The sequence below is a fragment of the Pogona vitticeps genome, chromosome 14, assembly GCF_051106095.1.
Source record: "Pogona vitticeps strain Pit_001003342236 chromosome 14, PviZW2.1, whole genome shotgun sequence".
NCBI classification, from domain to species: domain Eukaryota; kingdom Metazoa; phylum Chordata; class Lepidosauria; order Squamata; family Agamidae; genus Pogona; species Pogona vitticeps.
In genome coordinates this window covers 12,751,847-12,768,862 of record NC_135796.1, presented here as the reverse complement: position 1 = coordinate 12,768,862, position 17,016 = coordinate 12,751,847, and the positions used below count along the sequence as shown (strand labels likewise).

The following is a 17,016-nucleotide window of genomic DNA, read 5'->3' as shown; positions in this document are numbered from 1 at the left end:
TATTTATAACTTAACCTATAGGCAGCATCTCCAGCACAGACTAGGATGGAGGGCCTCCCTTCTGGGCTGTGGACAAAGCTCTCTTTCTGCACATGCCTTCTGTAAGCAAGAGGGCAAGAGAAGGATCAAAAACAGATTTTTAAAAAGCTAATGGAAGTCCTTGATCCTTACGATCTTATCTATTTGCAGAAAGGATGCTGCTTTTCTACAGCTTGTTTGGATGTTCCCTGGAAATATAATTACTAGTTTAATTAACAATACATCATCCTCCCACCTACCTTCTCAGCTATTCAAATACTGTTTTCTTCCTGTTTCTTTTTCAGATGTTAAGGTAATGCAAGTTGAACATCTGCATGCATCCACATAAGGAATCGGGGAGTGTTTAATGCCTGTTTGGGTTGCTACATGCATTCACTGACCAGCAGAGTCTCCACATTGTTATTCAGTGTTTTACTTTCCTACGCTGGTAGGGGAGTCCAACCTCCCCCAAAGTGTTGGACTACAAAGCCCCTCAGCCCCTAATCACTACAAGTGATGCTGACTGACAGATGATGGGAACTGAAAACCAACACATCTGGAGAGTGCTACGGTGAGAAAAATCAGTTCTCCCCAGTGGAATTTTCAACACTTACTGGAGAAAGCCAGTTTTCACCTCTATGGCAAATTATATTTACTGTATAGGAAATATAATTTACAGACCTGGCAAACGTCTAGGCATGGAACATTCTTCATATGATTGTTCTCTTTTTTTTATCATCCCCTCTCACGATTTCATCACACAAGACAGATTCTAAATTCAGTTTCTCAGAAAATGATGGATGGAATGACGGTTTATTGGAATCCTTTGCATTGTGAAACTGGAAGCATCATCGCTGAAATCCTATCAGGGCTGAAATGTAATTATTGCCACTGTAGAGTCCTTCCTAAGGTTTCTGCTACAGCTGGAAAAACTCACACAGAGATGGGCAATACATGGTCTACATATCCTAGCTCTTTTTGTGCTTCCACTGGAAGTTCCTCAATTTTTATCAGCACCATCATCAAAACTATGCTCCTAGAAGCTTTCAGGAAAAATAAATTATGCTCTCATCCTTTGTGTGCCCCTTCCTCAATGAAAAACTGAGGGGCAGGTTGAAATCAGAAGTAGACGACTGGTTTAATCCAGGGGTGTGGGTGCGCATTGCCGTCTCCTAGTGGGTCCCACAGATCTGCCAGACCTGCCCCCTATTCAGACCCCTGACTTGGCTGCTGTTTGGATTGCAACCATGCAAACATGGTTAGCAGGGACGGACTTTTTAAAATACTTCCCAAGATTGGATGTCCACCTCAACTCCTTAATATCATCAGGTCCTTTCATGAGGAAATGAAGGGCACTGTAGTTTTTGATGGCTCAACATCAGATCCCTTTGACATCCGAAGCGGAGTAAAACAAGGCTGTGTCCTTGCGCCAACCCTGTTTGGGATCTTCTTTGCTGTCATGCTGAAGCAGGCCTTTGGAACTGCAACAGAAGGTGTCTATCTCCGGACTAGATCAGATGGAAAGCTCTTTAATCTCACTAGATTGAGAGCGAAGACCAAAGTCCAACTGAAATGCATGCGGGACTTCCTCTTTGCTGATGATGCAGCCATTGTTGCCCACTCTGCTGAAGACCTCCAACAACTCATAAATCATTTTAGCAAGGCCTGCCAAGACTTTGGACTAACTATCAGCCTGAAGAAAACACAAGTCATGTGCCAGGGCGTGGACTCACCTCCCTCTATTACTATCTCCATGCAAGAACTGGAGGTTGTTCATGAATTTGTGTACCTTGGCTCAACAATCTCTGACACTCTCTCCCTAGATGTCGAGCTGGATAAACGCATTGGGAAAGCAGCTACCATGTTCTCTAGACTCACAAAGAGAGTATGGCTTAATAAGAAGTTGACGGCATACACCAAAATCCAGGTCTATAGAGCCTGTGTCCTGAGCACACTCCTGTACTGCAGCGAGTCCTGGACCCTTTGTGCACGGCAGGAGAGGAAGCTGAACACCTTCCATATGCGTTGTCTCCGACGCATTTTCGGTATCACCTGGCAGGACAAAGTTCCAAACAGAGTAGTCCTAGAACGAGCTGGAATTTTCAGCATGTATACAATATTGAAACAGTGCCGTCTACGTTGGCTTGGGCATGTCGTGAGAATGGCTGATGGTCGGATTCCAAAAGATCTCCTGTATGGAGAATTAGTGCAGGGAAGCCGCCCCCGAGGGAGACCACAGCTGCGTTACAAGGACATCTGCAAGCGGGATCTGAAGGCCTTAGGAATGGACCTCAACAGATGGGAAACCTTGACGTCTGAGCGTTCAGCCTGTAGGCAGGCGGTGCATCATGGCCTCTCCCAATTTGAAGAGACACTTGTACAGCAGACCGAGGCAAAGAGGCAGTCCCGAAACAAGCAAAACCAGGGAGCTGGACAGGGGACAGATTGTTTTTGTCTTCAGTGTGGAAGGGATTGTCACTCTCGAATTGGCCTTCTCAGCCACACAAAACACTGTTCCAAGACCTCCATACAGAGCACGATACCATAGTCTCTTGAGACTGAAGGATGCCTACTTCCTCTGGATCAGGCCCAAACTACACGCCACATTAAGATCTATGGTTCCAACATCAAGTTTTAAAATATAACATCAAACTTAGAGTGGTTGTAACTGACTAGATAGGCGGGATATAAATTCAATAAATAAATAAATAAATAAATTACTTATCTACCAAGTAAAGCAATGGTTTTAAATACAGGCACAAACATCTTGGAAAAAGCCATATAGGTAGAGAAGAGCTAGCCTTCGTGAATACAGAGAAGAGTCTGTTACATACAGCACTGATGCTACCTGTCTGTCATGGGTTTGGAGGGAAAGTTCCATCCTATGGAGAGTGGAAGGCGGGACATCAGGAGGAGGGGCTGTACTGTATAAATATGTGATGCCTGTGTGGTGAAAACAGACACACTAATGAGATGCTGAGAGACACTGGGTTGTGACGAAGCAGCAGCTGGGAAGAAGAAGCTGTTGTGGGAGTCTGTGTGTCAGACAGGGTACTACTGTGTGTCAGAGTACCAACCTGATAGGTTCAGGTGTCTGTTGGTTAGCCAGAACTGATAGGTTCAGGGTCTGTGCTTTAAGTTAAGGTTCTGTGTGAACCAAACTGTATGCTTGTATGTGTGAGAATAAGCCACGTTACTTTATTTATTCACCTGATTGTTTTATTTTTCCATGTGTGTGTTTAAATAAACCTTATTCTTTTTATTGTTTAAAAATCCATCCCTGGTCTGTGTGACTTCTTAAAGGGAATGGTTGGTGGCAGCTTAGTGTAACTGTGTGACATATCCCAGTAGGTCTGGGTTTATCACATTGATTGGTGTCCAGCGTGTGGGATACGACTGGTCCAGTTGTCCAGCGGTCCAGCAAAGCCTTGGCAAGTGTGCCCAGAGCAAGGGGGGTCTAGTCAGGGACAGTCTGAGGCGCGTAGGTAATCTTCTAGGTGTACCTCACGGGGAGGTGCGCTAGTAGAAGAACGTGCCAACTGGGGAGACTTAGATTAAGGTGCTCTGAGGCAGCCTAGTTTTGGCGGGAAAAAGCTGAGGCAAAACTGCTTAGTAACAGCGAGCTAGCTTGCCAGCTGAGAGGCCCAGCAGAGGGGGGTAGGCTCTGACTCGATACTGTTACAAGTTTAGTGCTGAAGAACAGCAGCAATCTCTATAGGAAAGCTGGTTCTGAGGCAAGAGGAAAAAAGTGGTCGTTTTATTTTGGGGCTTGACTTTTTAAAGCAGCCTGTTCTGAGGGGGGATTATGCCCTTGACTCGAAGCAAAGTAGCAGACATGAGTGAAGTGAAAGACCCCCAGATTGACCAAGGTTCTGAGGAGGAATTTGGCTCAGTGCAAGGTGACAGCACAGGAGAGCAAGACCCAGAACTCAGAAAATTGCTCATAGCCCAACAGCATGAACTGAGGATGAGGCAATTTGAAGTGGAGGAAAGGGAAAGGGAAAGAGAAGAAAGGGAAAGAGAGAAACAGCGGCAATTTGAGTTAGAGAGAGAGAGAGAGAGAATGGAGAGAGAAGAAAGATTGGAGAGAGAGAGAATGGAAATGGAGAGGGAGAGAGAGAAAATTGCTCTGGAAAAAGAAAGAATGGCGTTTGAATTAAGAAAACTGGAAATGATGAACCAGAACAATAATAACAATAGGGATTCTGAGGGAGGCCAACTGTCTAAGGCTGACCTGAAGAAATTCCCTGTGTACCACAAGGGAGATTGTCCCGAGGTGTTCTTTTCCTTAGTGGAAAGAGCGTTTGTGGACTTCTCAGTGAGGGAAACTGAGAAGATGACCATCATGCGATCTTTAATCAGTGGTAGCCTGGCTGAGGTTTATGCCGAGATGCCTGAGGAACTGATGAAAGATTTTGCAGAGTTTAAAAAACTGGTGTTTGCCAGACATGGGATAAATGCAGAGCAGCTGAGACAAAGATTCAGGTCCCTCACCAAGAAACCAGAGCAGACTTTTACCCAAGTGGGGGCCCAATTGGTGAGGCTGCTTGAGAAATGGCTATCGCAGGAGGGGACAGAGACCTATGAACAGCTTAAAGACTTGATAGCCCTGGAACAGTTCTATTCAGTCCTGCATGGGGAATTGAAATTCCAGGTGAGGGAAAGGAAACCGAAATCTGTGGCAGCAGCCGCAGAGATCGCGGATTTTATTTCCCAAATAAGAAAGCCTTTGGGTGAGGGGAAATCTGTAGGTAAACCCAAAGAAGCCTACAGCAAGTACTCTCAGGGACCAGGGAAAAGCCAGCAAGGGGGAGGGGCCCATGGTGAAGGGAAGCCCTCAGACATGAAACTAAGACCTCAGATTTTGGAGGGAAAACCAAAACAAGATGAGAGAGAATCAAAATACACCAGAAAATGCTATTTCTGTCAGGGAAAGGGTCATCTAATCTCAGAGTGTGAGAAATTAAAGCAGCTAAAAGGAATGGTGCCTCAGAATTCTAGTGGGACCAAGCCAAAAGCTGTGTTCTGTGTCCAGAAAGAGCAAAGCTCAGTGTCACTGAGGGAGCCTGTTGCCATGGCTACTCAGTCTGGAACAGCTACCTCTGCTGATCAGGCTGAGGAAAATGGTCCTCTTGTGGAGGTAAAGCGCTGCTTGCTGATAAAAACAGATTCTCAGTTGTTTGAGACAGCTGGGGTGGACGTAGGAATACTTGACCGTCAGTATAGGGGGCTGCGGGACACTTGTTCCCAGGTAACCCTGTGCCATCCAGATATTATTCCTCGGGAGTTTATAATCCCAAATGAGAGCATAAAGGTGGCAGGGATTGAGGGGCAGGTAATCTCTCTGCCAGTAGCAGAGGTACCTGTCAACTTTCAAGGCTGGAGGGGAGATTGGCGGATAGCGATTTCATCGACTCTGCCAGCAGCCGTGCTCGTGGGAAATGACCTGGCTGAACATGTGAAACGGGTGCTAGTGATTACACGCTCACAAGCCACCACAGGGACAGTTCAGGGGGGTAATGATGAGCCAGAGACGGAAGCAGAGGGAAGTTCAGAAGCTGTGGTGGAAACCTTAACCACAGACAGCAGATTTGGTCAGGAGCAAAAGGCAGACGCCACTCTCCAAAAGTGTTTTGAACAGGTGACTGACGCCCAGCTAACACCTGAAACCCCAGTGAGATTTCTGGAGGAAAAGGGGATTTTATATAGAGAAACCCTGAGGAATATCTCAAAAGGGGGAGATGGGATCAGAAGTCAGCTGGTGGTACCTGAAAAGTATCGCCCCATGATCCTACAAAGGGGGCACTCTGACATGTTTGCTGCACACTTAGGGGTGAAAGGGCCCCTTGATTTGATCAAACAAAATGGGGAGCAGATCACCCAGGATGACCCACAAGACGTTGTGACTTACATAGACACCTTGATGAATGACCTAAGGAGAAATCTAGAGCTGGCAGCAGAAAACCTGCAAGCTCAGAAGGTCAGACAGAAAACATGGTATGACCACAAAGCTAGAGAGAGGCACTTTGACCCAGGGGAGGAAGTGCTTTGGCTTAGGCCCTGCAGAGAGAATAAACTGCAGCTCAAATGGGCAGGACCATATAGGGTCATTTCCAAGATGTCAGACCTGAACTACCTAATAGAGCAGGAGGAGAACCAAGCAAGGAGGGTGGTTCATGTGAATGCCCTAAAGCCCTACTACAGAGGGGAACAAAGGGTTTTATTCGCGATAAAAGCAGCTGAGAGTGAGGAAGCGGAATTACCCTTCTGGGAGGGTAGAGGGGAAGTAAAATACAACCCAGAGGAGGTAAAGATCAGTCCTGCACTCACCCAAGACCAGCAGCAAGAACTAAAAATGCTGCTTAGTAAATATCAACAGGTGTTTTCCAACAAGCCGGGGATAGTGAAGGGAGTGATGCATCGGATCCACACAGGGGATGCACCCCCGCAGGCAGTATCCCCATACCGAGTAACGGGACCCTATAGGGACAAGGTGCGGAAGGAGCTGGACGAAATGCTGAGGGAGAACATAATCGTCCCCTCTTCTAGTCCTTGGTCCTCTCCGATAGTCCTGGTGGACAAGCCTGATGGGAGCATTAGGTTTTGTGTCGATTACAGGAAATTAAACCGTGTAACCACTCCTGATGCCTACCCAATGCCCAGGCTAGACAACCTGATTGAAACCATAGGGGGTTGTCGGTTCATCTCATCATTGGACCTGGTAAAGGGATATTGGCAATTAAGAATTGATCCCAGGGATCAAGAAAAGACTGCCTTTTGCAGCCCTTTTGGTCTCTATGAGTTTCGAGTCCTGAGCTTTGGTCTCAGAAATGCACCAGCCACATTCCAAAGGCTGATGGACCAGACCTTGGCAGGGCTCAGTGACTTTACAGTGGCCTACATTGACGACATAGGGATCTTCAGTAATACCTGGAAAGATCACCTGATACACCTGGAGTTAGTGCTGCAGAGGTTAAGTGCAGCAGGGCTAACAGTAAAGGCCAGCAAGTGTCAGCTGGGTAGCCCAGAAATAAAATACTTGGGTCACATGGTAGGGGGAGGAATGATAAAACCCCTGGAGGCCAAAATAGAAGCTGTTCGTGATTGGCCTAGACCCAACACCAAGAAAAAAGTCAAATCATTTCTTGGGTTGGTGGGCTACTACAGGAAGTTCATCCCGAGGTTTAGCGAGATTGCGGCTCCGCTGACCGATCTGACGAGGAAGAAGGCTGATGACCGCATCCCGTGGACCAGCGACTGTGAGGCGGCGTTCCAGAGGTTGAAGGAGGCGTTAATCAACTATCCTGTCCTGCGGGCTCCAGACTTCGACCGGGAGTTCATCATCTACACAGATGCGTCTAACAGCGGGGTAGGAGCAGTTCTGTGCCAGGAGGATGAGAATGGTGACCAACATCCAGTGTCCTACCTGAGTAGGAAACTTCAAAAAGGTGAGAGACATTTGGCAACCGTGGAGAAGGAGTGTTTGGCCATAGTCTACGCGATCCAGAAGGCCAAGCCTTACATCTGGGGAAGACATTTTATTCTGTGTACTGACCATTCACCATTGCAATGGTTAAAGACAATGAAAACCCACAATAGCAAACTTATGAGGTGGGCTTTAAACCTACAGGACTATGACTTTGAAGTGAAGGTGGTCAGAGGGTCAGTGAACTGTGTTGCTGACGCCTTATCAAGAAGACCTGAAGAATGAAGACGGCGAAAGAAACATGGACTATGTGTATATAATGATGACAAAAGTTAAATGTACCTGTTTTGAATTGGTTTGTATGAATAAAGGTAAATTGATGTAATGTATATGGTAAATGTTTAAATGCATAATTGCTATGGTTAACTTAGAGTATAAGGATAAGTAAGTATAATATGGTATGTATAACTGTTGTTGTGTATTTTACTCAGGTTGTTTTTTGGTGAAAAGCACTTTTAGCTTTCCCCCTACAAAACAACTTATAAAGAGGGGAGGTGTTACATACAGCACTGATGCTACCTGTCTGTCATGGGTTTGGAGGGAAAGTTCCATCCTATGGAGAGTGGAAGGCGGGACATCAGGAGGAGGGGCTGTACTGTATAAATATGTGATGCCTGTGTGGTGAAAACAGACACACTAATGAGATGCTGAGAGACACTGGGTTGTGATGAAGCAGCAGCTGGGAAGAAGAAGCTGTTGTGGGAGTCTGTGTGTCAGACAGGGTACTACTGTGTGTCAGAGTACCAACCTGATAGGTTCAGGTGTCTGTTGGTTAGCCAGAACTGATAGGTTCAGGGTCTGTGCTTTAAGTTAAGGTTCTGTGTGAACCAAACTGTATGCTTGTATGTGTGAGAATAAGCCACGTTACTTTATTTATTCACCTGATTGTTTTATTTTTCCATGTGTGTGTTTAAATAAACCTTATTCTTTTTATTGTTTAAAAATCCATCCCTGGTCTGTGTGACTTCTTAAAGGGAATGGTTGGTGGCAGCTTAGTGTAACTGTGTGACATATCCCAGTAGGTCTGGGTTTATCACAGAGTCAACTCTTTATTCCGAGCTATAGTCCTCCCGACAGTGCCTGTTTTGCCACTCCTGGGCAAACAGCAAGGAAGAAGAAGAAAAATTCCGGTTACAGATTAGTGTCTCTTTTAGCTACTAATTAGAGCGCCTGTAATGTGACATGCAGTTGAGTGCTAAACCTCCCCTAAACATAGCAATGTAATTGGCTAAACAATCATTCTGGGATGGCATGCAAATGATAGTGTGCTTCCAAACCAAAGGCCATCCTATTCTGAATCGGAAGACATTGATAGTATGATGAATTCAAACATCATGGCAAGCAAGGCCTTATTCCATCCAGGAGGGAGACTGGGTATGTGGAAGCTTGTACATTGTTTTTTGATTCTGCACAGCTTAGTCTGGAGGACAGCCCAAACCAGCCCCTTATTGTAATTCTTTCTAACGTTATCTCCCTGCTGGCTTATACTCAACATCCATTCCCTACAGATTCTTTGGAGGGCTCTAAATGGCTGTTGCTTGCTGGCAAATTTAGGCTCCCTGCCACTTTCTCTTTTTTTAAAAAAAGAAAATATTCTCAATGCTGGCTTCCTTTTCTCACCCAGAAGCATCAAACCACCTTCCAACTTGTAAAAGCCATTCATTTCTAGTGCATGAAGCTTCCAACAATTTCATAGCATGCCCTTCGAACAAAGAAAAATGACTCTGCCTATTTTGTGAAGATGGTACCATCTGGGGTACATTTAGCAGAGGTTGGGTTTTTTTAAATATAGTTGGCAATACATTTGCTTATCCTACGAAGCTGCCCTAGGAATTTTGCAAAAAGAAACTGCTCAGCTGTTTAAACAATCTGCAAAGGGAGGTTTTGTGGGGGTTTTTTTAGAGATGTTTACAGCAACACAGGCCACTTGCAATTTAAGATTCCTGTACACTAATTCCAACAGAGTATTAGAACTCTAATTTACTAGACTCTGAACTAGAGATGGACAGGAACCATGTACCAGAAAAAAAATGACACATCGAACTGGTTCTTGAGTGACTTTTGCAACCTAGTTTGGGGATCTTGTTTTGCCGAACTTCCCCACCGCTCTGCACTTGGTTTTGTTCAAAGAAAGGGAATGCCCACCTGCCACCTGCCCCCTTCCCATTGTTCATGCCCATCTCTAATCCCAACGTAGCCTCCAGGTAAATTCTCTTGTCGCCTAACTCACACCCTATACCAAAATTCACTGCCTTCTTTCCAATTTTCCCATACTTAATGCATTCCACATTTTCAGTAGCTTTGGCTGACCCCTTCCTCTGCTCATCTTGTACCTCTCTTTTGTCCGTGATGCCTACAAACCTGCCATACAACGGCAGGACTGAAAAGTCGCTCTTTGGGAGTATCATTCTGTGGCCCGTGCGGTCTTCTCAGCCTGAGAGTCATAGTCCAAAAAAAGTACCTCTTCCACGTTTTGGGTGGTTTAAAATCTCATGCTTTGATCATGTGGATGTTCTGAACTTGTCCTCCGAGAGCCAGCCTGGCTAATGATATGAAGATGTCTAATGGTTATGAAGATGCTGTTTTGTTGACTTACCATCGGCTTGTGTATTGACTCTTTCAATGGCCTTTGGCTAAAATTTGAATTTTGAAGTCTAAAACATCCAGAGAGCCAAAGCTTGAGAATCACTGGTTTAACCAATGGCAGGAAGGCCATGAGAAGAATCGAGCTTTTTCGTTTTCTTCTGTCCTGCTGTCCTTGCATTGGAATGCTCAAGGAGGTTTGGCATTACCATGTTTTTGCTGCCCAGCATAAATATACAAAGACTACATGCTAATATATATTACAGCATTCGCCCTCTTACTGTTTTCTAGTTTTGTTGCATCTTCCTTTTGTGTGTGTGTGTGACATATCTGTTGTAATCCATATGGAACCTGGGTGGTGTCGTAGACAGAGTGTCAGATTAAGACTGAGAACACCTTCGTTGAATACAATCCCTGTTTGGCCCCGGAAACTCATGGAATTGGGAGAACCACTCCTTAAATATTTCATCTATTTAAAAACCCTATTAGGGTCGCCATGAATCAAATGTGACCTACTAGCATAACAACAACAACATTCATGCTTTTATTTTTGCTCTTATAACGGTCCTGGAATTCATTTGAAAACAGAGTTGTTTACAAGTATTTTAAATAAATAGATAAAACACACAAAAAACACACACTAATAGCCTAGGTAGCCAAGAGTTCTAATTGTTACAGCTGCGAGCCAGCCAAATGGCTTCAGAAGGTCCACAAAAGCAGAAGATTAACACAGCAAAACCTGGCAGATAGTTCACTGAAAGGTGCAGCAGAAAACCTGTTTGTTTGAAACCACCTCCAAACCCTCTTTTCAAAATCTGATTCCCCATCCCCACTCCCACCTCAAACCATGCTTTGTTCATGTAGACCCAACAAGACAGGATTGATGTTTTGCAAACTATGCAACATGTGAACTGAGCCTAGTAGGATGTATAAAAATGTGGACGTTACAGCCGAGCGAAGGGCCATCCATGAGCCACTCCATCCTAGCAAGCAGCCGCACTTATCTGTAAGCCAAGGGCTTGTTGTAAAAGACTGCCTTGTATTGACTCAGTAATCACCAGTGGCTTTCTTTAGCACCAGACTTCTGTATGAAAAGAATATTAATACCTTGCCTTTAGGTTCTAGTTGGAGAAAGCTTGGCAGTAATAGGATCCTTTGGAGTTTACGAGATGGGATGATAGGAGATAGATCGGAGGCGCATGCTTGCTAATGCAGAACATCTGTAGCTTATTCCCCCCCCACACCGCCTTACATTCCATATTTTCCCAGAAGTGTGTTTTTCTATTACAGGCATGCCTCAACATTGTAAAGCCGCCATCGGTCTGAGAAAGCAAATGGGTTTGGCAGCTAGAGAAGCCAATGTACACATTCCAGAAAGGGAAGCTTTGAAGGGTTAATGCCACTCTGGGGGTGGCAAGAGTATTTCAAAAATAAGAGGACCCATTCATTCTTCAAGATCTGGCTACAGTGGTGCCTCGCTTAACGAGGATAATCCGTTCCAGCGAAATCGCTGTAGAGCGAAATCCTCGTTAAGCGAAATTTAAAAAGGCCATTGAAACACATTGAAAACCCTTCAATGGGTTCCAATGGGCTGAAAACTCACCGTCCAGCGAGGATCCTCCATAGGGGCAGCCATTTTTGTTGCCTGTAAAGCGAGAAATCCATCCCAGAAAACAGTGGGGGGCCATTTTGTACACCTGGTGGCCATTTTGAAACCCAACGATCAGCTGTTTTTAGATCGCTGTAATGCGAAAATCAGTTCCTGAGGCAGGGAACCGATCATTGTGAAGCGGATTTTTCCCATTTAAACCATCGTTTTGTGATTGCTTTTGCGATCGCAAAAACCTAATCGTCAAGCGATTTCCTCGTTAAGCGAGGCAATCGTTAAATGAGGCACCACTGTATTTAGAGGCTTGCTCATTTCCAAATATATGGCTATGAGCTTCTGTTTCTCAACCCTGCCTTACATAGCTTCTCGGGAAAGAGGTTCAGAACATCAGATTCTGAATAATCTGGAGAAATCATTCAGAAGGAATCTTTGCTTCAACATGACAGGTGTAGGCCACTCAAAGGGAGACAGTCCACAGAACAACAGCAAAGTAAATGCTTGGCACAGATCGTAAGTTCAATCCCAAGCATCTCCAGGTAGGACTGGGAAAGGACTCTTAACTGCTAATTTTAATATTATTCAACTAGAATTGAATGGGCTAACCAGTGTGGTATAGTGGAAATAGAGTGACAGACTAGAATTTAGGAGACACGAGCTCAAATCCCTGCTTGGCCATGGAAACTCACTAAAGGGATAAAACTGATAAAATCACTCCTTAAATATCTCACTTAGCTTGAAAGCCATGTTGTTGTTATTGTTGTTGTGTGCTGTCAAGTCGCCTCTGATTTATAGAAATCCTGTGAATTAGCAACCTCCAAAAAAATGTCCTGACCTCAACAGCCCTGCTTATCTCTTGAAAACTCAAGCCTTTAGGAACTCAGTCCATCATCTTTTCCTGCTGGCTTCCACCTTTCTCAGAAGAGAAAGTGATTAATCTAGTTCCAAACTTGATGGCACATATCACCAGGGGTGGGGGAACGTCTGGGAGTTCTAGTCCAAAAAGTAACTTCTCCAAGCTCTGAGAAACTTATGGAGTCTCCTTCTCAGAAGCTAGTTAGGAACAAGAGAGGGTTGTCCAATCAGAAGGGGCACCAAAGGAAAAATCAGCCTATGATTTCAGCTGACCAAGAGTCTTGGCATGCAGCTACCTTTGACAAGAAGCAATGTGAGTTAGCACTAATTTGCCCACCCACAATAAGGAGATGAAGATTATTTCAAAGCCAGGCTTGTCACGGAAGAGAATGGGACAGTATCCTCTCCCAGCTGTATCAGTCAGTAGCCCTAAAACAATATATTGAGATAGTAAGACAGGATGGAGAACTTAAGACTCTCCAGATGTTGGGCTGCAACTCCCATCATTTTGAGCAAGCACAGCCAATGGCAGCAATAGCTCAGCAACATCTGGAGGGGCAGGCCATTTCCCACCGCTGTCATAAAGCTTGGAATGGCGAGCTTTCCTATCCAGAGATTATCCTCCTCCCTGGGCATCTCAAAGCCCATTTTTCCCTACATAGGGGATATCTGGCATATAAATCAATCACACTGCCTGGATTGTTTTACAGCTAATGTAAAAAAATGCCTGCAGGCATGCAGAAGTGGGGGTACAGGAGGACACACAGTTGGCAGGTTAAGGTGACGAACATTGAGAAAAAGCGGCAGTTCTCATTGTGCTATTTATTTCCGTCAGATGCTCACAAGGTAATCAGAACAGCTCCTTTACGATTCCGCCTCCGATTAAACGTATATAATCCCCCTTCCTCCTCCTTTATGCAACAACAGGGTTATGTGTTTCATGTGAATAAAACACGCAAGGCCATCCCCCAGTTTCTGCCAGGGGAAGAAAGACTCAAACCAAATTGACATTGGCATGGTGCAGACCAGAAGAAGAGATGGAAAAGAACAGAGCAGAAAGTGCGTCTATGCATGAAAAGATGGGCACCCCTCAGTTCTGTTTCAATGGGAAAAAGAGTCCAGCCTCTGAGGTGCTATGTGTGGGGGTTCGATCTTGCTAGTGTTGGCATACAGAGCAGTTCCCAAAGGCAGAGATTTTGGGCAGAGCACATGTCTTCAAGTATCTCCACTCTGATAAAACTTTGGTCCTCCTGGCATCCACCCCTGGCTCATTAATGGGTCCCATTTATTTATTTATTTATTTATTCATTCATTCGTTTGTTGTTTATTTATTTATGTATTTATTTTATACCCCACCCATCTGGCCTAAAAGGCCACTCTAGGCGGCTTTTGCTTCTCTCTCGTTTTGGCTCATAAATGACCAATTAACTTAGGCTCTGTCGTTCTGTGGTTCCTTCTCAACCTCTGTCTGTCGCTGGCACTAGTGACTTGACTTTGGCTCGGCTTCCTTTCCCTTGACGGCTTCACATTGCCCGTGGGGGGCTTGCCGGCCTCACACAGGCTGCCCCCCTCTGAGAACGGATGCTGTCTGGAAGCAGAACAGGTAGGATATTCCTTGGTCTCTCCACCTGCGGCGGCCCTCCTTGAGGAGGAAGGCTGCCACAGATTAGGCAGTGCCAGGCTAAACGAACCAATGATTTTGCTTCGTTAAAAGAAAGTATACAGGGGTGTAAACAATCCCACAAAGGATTAGCCTACAGCATTTTTTTAAAATCAGCCTGCCATGTTGTCATCCCACCAAGAGAATTCTAGCCATTGTAGTTTGTTGTTTTTAAAATTATAGTAGGACCCCTGTATCCAAAGGATCAGTATCCACGGTTTCACTTATCCACATTCTGAAGGTATTAAAATATTAATTAAGAAAAGCCTGTAATTTACCAGACCTAGCCATTATAGGGAAGCAGAAACAATGCTATATATATATATATAGGGTTTGCTATTATCCACAGTTTTGGGCACCTGCAAGGCGAACAGGGTTGGAATCCCACGTGGATGCTGCTTTGTATTTCACTAATCTGTAAGCCACCTTTCCTTGAGCCATTAAAGGGTGGAAGATAATTTAACCATACAAATCATCATGATAATGCCATAAAACAATGGAAGAAGCAACAGCAAGGCAATGGCTACCCAAGGGATCACGCGCAGAGCAGGTTACTGTGCTGTGATGGAGGAGCAGGGATTTCCAAGATTAATCACACAAAAAGACCCTAAGATCCAGCCAGGGCAGGCATTAACTGTACAAGATATAGGCCTTGGCTCTCCGAACTTTACCGAGAGCACACTATCCCATTTCTTAAACCATGTCTGTTTCCCCCTTAATCGCTTCTCCACCCCTGTTTCAGGAGAGCTTTTATCTTCCTTACAACGCGATCCGGCACAAATTAGCAAATCATAAGATGCCCTACAGTAGTTATGATTCCACTGGGATTTGAAGATCATTGCATGAGCAGGAGGCCTGGGAAATGTTTTAAATGAAAGCTTCTGTCTGACCTATCGTGACTTGTGGCCATCTCCAGCTGCATTCTAATCACCCACTTTACTCAGAGCAGGCGAAGAAGAAAAGGAAAAAAAATAGATAAATCCTACCACCGTCTGGCTTGACCTTCAAGCTGTGACATCTATAAAATGAAGTACACCCATAATTAACATGGATCCATTCAGGGACATTGGCAAGAATTTGGGTCTGAGTCTCAAGTCCCAGTAGGATTCACAAAGGCCATGAAGAAGAACCTCAAGGATGCAAAACATTAGAGCTTAAGCAAGCCATCTTCATAATCTCAAGACACTGCCATGAAGGAAAGTAATGGAAGGAAACAAGGACCAGCATCTTCCAAGAAGGATAAACAATTCTGTGCTTGAGAAGTAAAATCAGGGAGCATTCACTTCTAAAGAAATGAAACCCAAAGAAAATGACATTGACATGGGTAAATGACCTGATCCGCTCCAGGCAAGGCCAGTAAGTCAGGTTCAGTGAGTACAGTGGTGCCTCGCTTAGCGAGGTTAATCCGTTCCGGATTAACCCTCGCCCAGCGAAACATCGCTAAGTGAACTTAAAAAGCCCATAGGAACGTATTAAAACTGATTTAATACGTTCCTATGGGCTTAAAACTCACCGTTCTGCGAGGTTCCTCCATTGTGGCGGCCATTTTGGATGCCTCGTTAGCGAGGCAAAACAGCGGTCGCCATTTTGTTTTAGCGGCGGCCATTTTGGAACCGCCGATCAGCTGTTCGCTATGCTTTGATCGCGTCCGCGCGATCATCGCATAGCAAAAAAAAAGCCCATAGGGGCTATCGCTGAGCGAACGCTCCGGCGATAGCCCGCAACCCCTCGCTATGCAGTTTCATCGCATAGCGAGGCGTTCGCTATGCGAGGCACCACTGTACTATAGTTTAAAACATCTGGAACAGAGGTGATAACGGAGTGGGTGGAATCTGGAAGGCAACACCAGCTCCTACAACTCCAGATGCTGAAATTGTTTGTGCTGATTTTGCCACAACTCTGTGCTGAAAAGAAATTGTTACAAAAGCAGCTTTTAAATCTAAAAAGCCACTTTGTGCCCTCTAGTGCCCAAAAATATATATTTTTTGAAAAAATAAAAATAATTATTTAGAAAATAATTCTAAATGGAATTTAGAATGGAATTTAGAAATGGAATTTAGAAAATAATTCCCAATGGAATTTCAGAGCAATGTCTTTTTTTAAAAAAGATTTTCTATTCTGGAATTGTCTGTGAATATCACATATGAGCATCTTATGGGCTGCAAGCTACTCACCCCTCAATTAAAGGTTTTCTCAAGGGCCACTCATAATAAAATGGCCTTCTGGGCATTAGAGTGTAGGGAATACATTTCAGGATTTATAATACCATACTTAATAACAAAGAAATAAATGCTATATATATTTTTTTTTACATTTGAAGTTATTTCTTCAAGGTGGGAAAATATACTAGTCTTCAACAGATGGCCCATGTCCGGTTCCTACATTTCTGTAGTTAAAACTGTACATTTCTTGTGCACCTGGGTTACACAAAACCTTGCACTCTCTCCCTGATAGCCAAAAGCTGGCGTTTAAAAAAGCCCCTCGAGAAATCATAACCCTTGGTATGACAAATGCCGATGTTATGAACATTTAGCGCCATCAATTACAGGACCTCCACCAACCCCCTGCATTTCTCACCCATTGCAGCTTGACTGTGAACTTTCGAAAGACTTACTTCAAGTCTGCGGCTATTAAATTAAATCCATTGTAAAGGTGTCCTTCTAAGGCCACTTTCTTCAAGTAAGAGTAGCTGTCCACATCCGAAGTCAAAAAATTTGTCACGAGGGCACCTGCAGAGAATAATGGTGGAGGGGGGCGGCATGAGAAAGGAGAGTTAAGAGTCAGAGAGAATGATTTCCTATAAGAGAC

At 44.6% G+C, this 17,016-nt stretch overlaps 1 protein-coding gene across 3 annotated transcripts in view; it reads right to left on the bottom strand.

Annotated features, from left to right (window-relative positions):
- Positions 1-17,016, bottom strand: part of TANGO2 (transport and golgi organization 2 homolog) — a 53,979-nt gene that overhangs the window by 16,333 nt on the left and 20,630 nt on the right. For all 3 annotated transcript variants that reach the window (XR_013539220.1, XM_072983628.2, XM_078381695.1), the window contains exon 5: positions 16,823-16,937. Coding sequence is in view for 2 of the 3 variants with exons in the window: in XM_072983628.2 (XP_072839729.1) it covers positions 16,823-16,937 (115 nt within the window). In the remaining variant the exon portion in view is untranslated. The remainder of the gene's footprint in view (positions 1-16,822; positions 16,938-17,016) is intronic.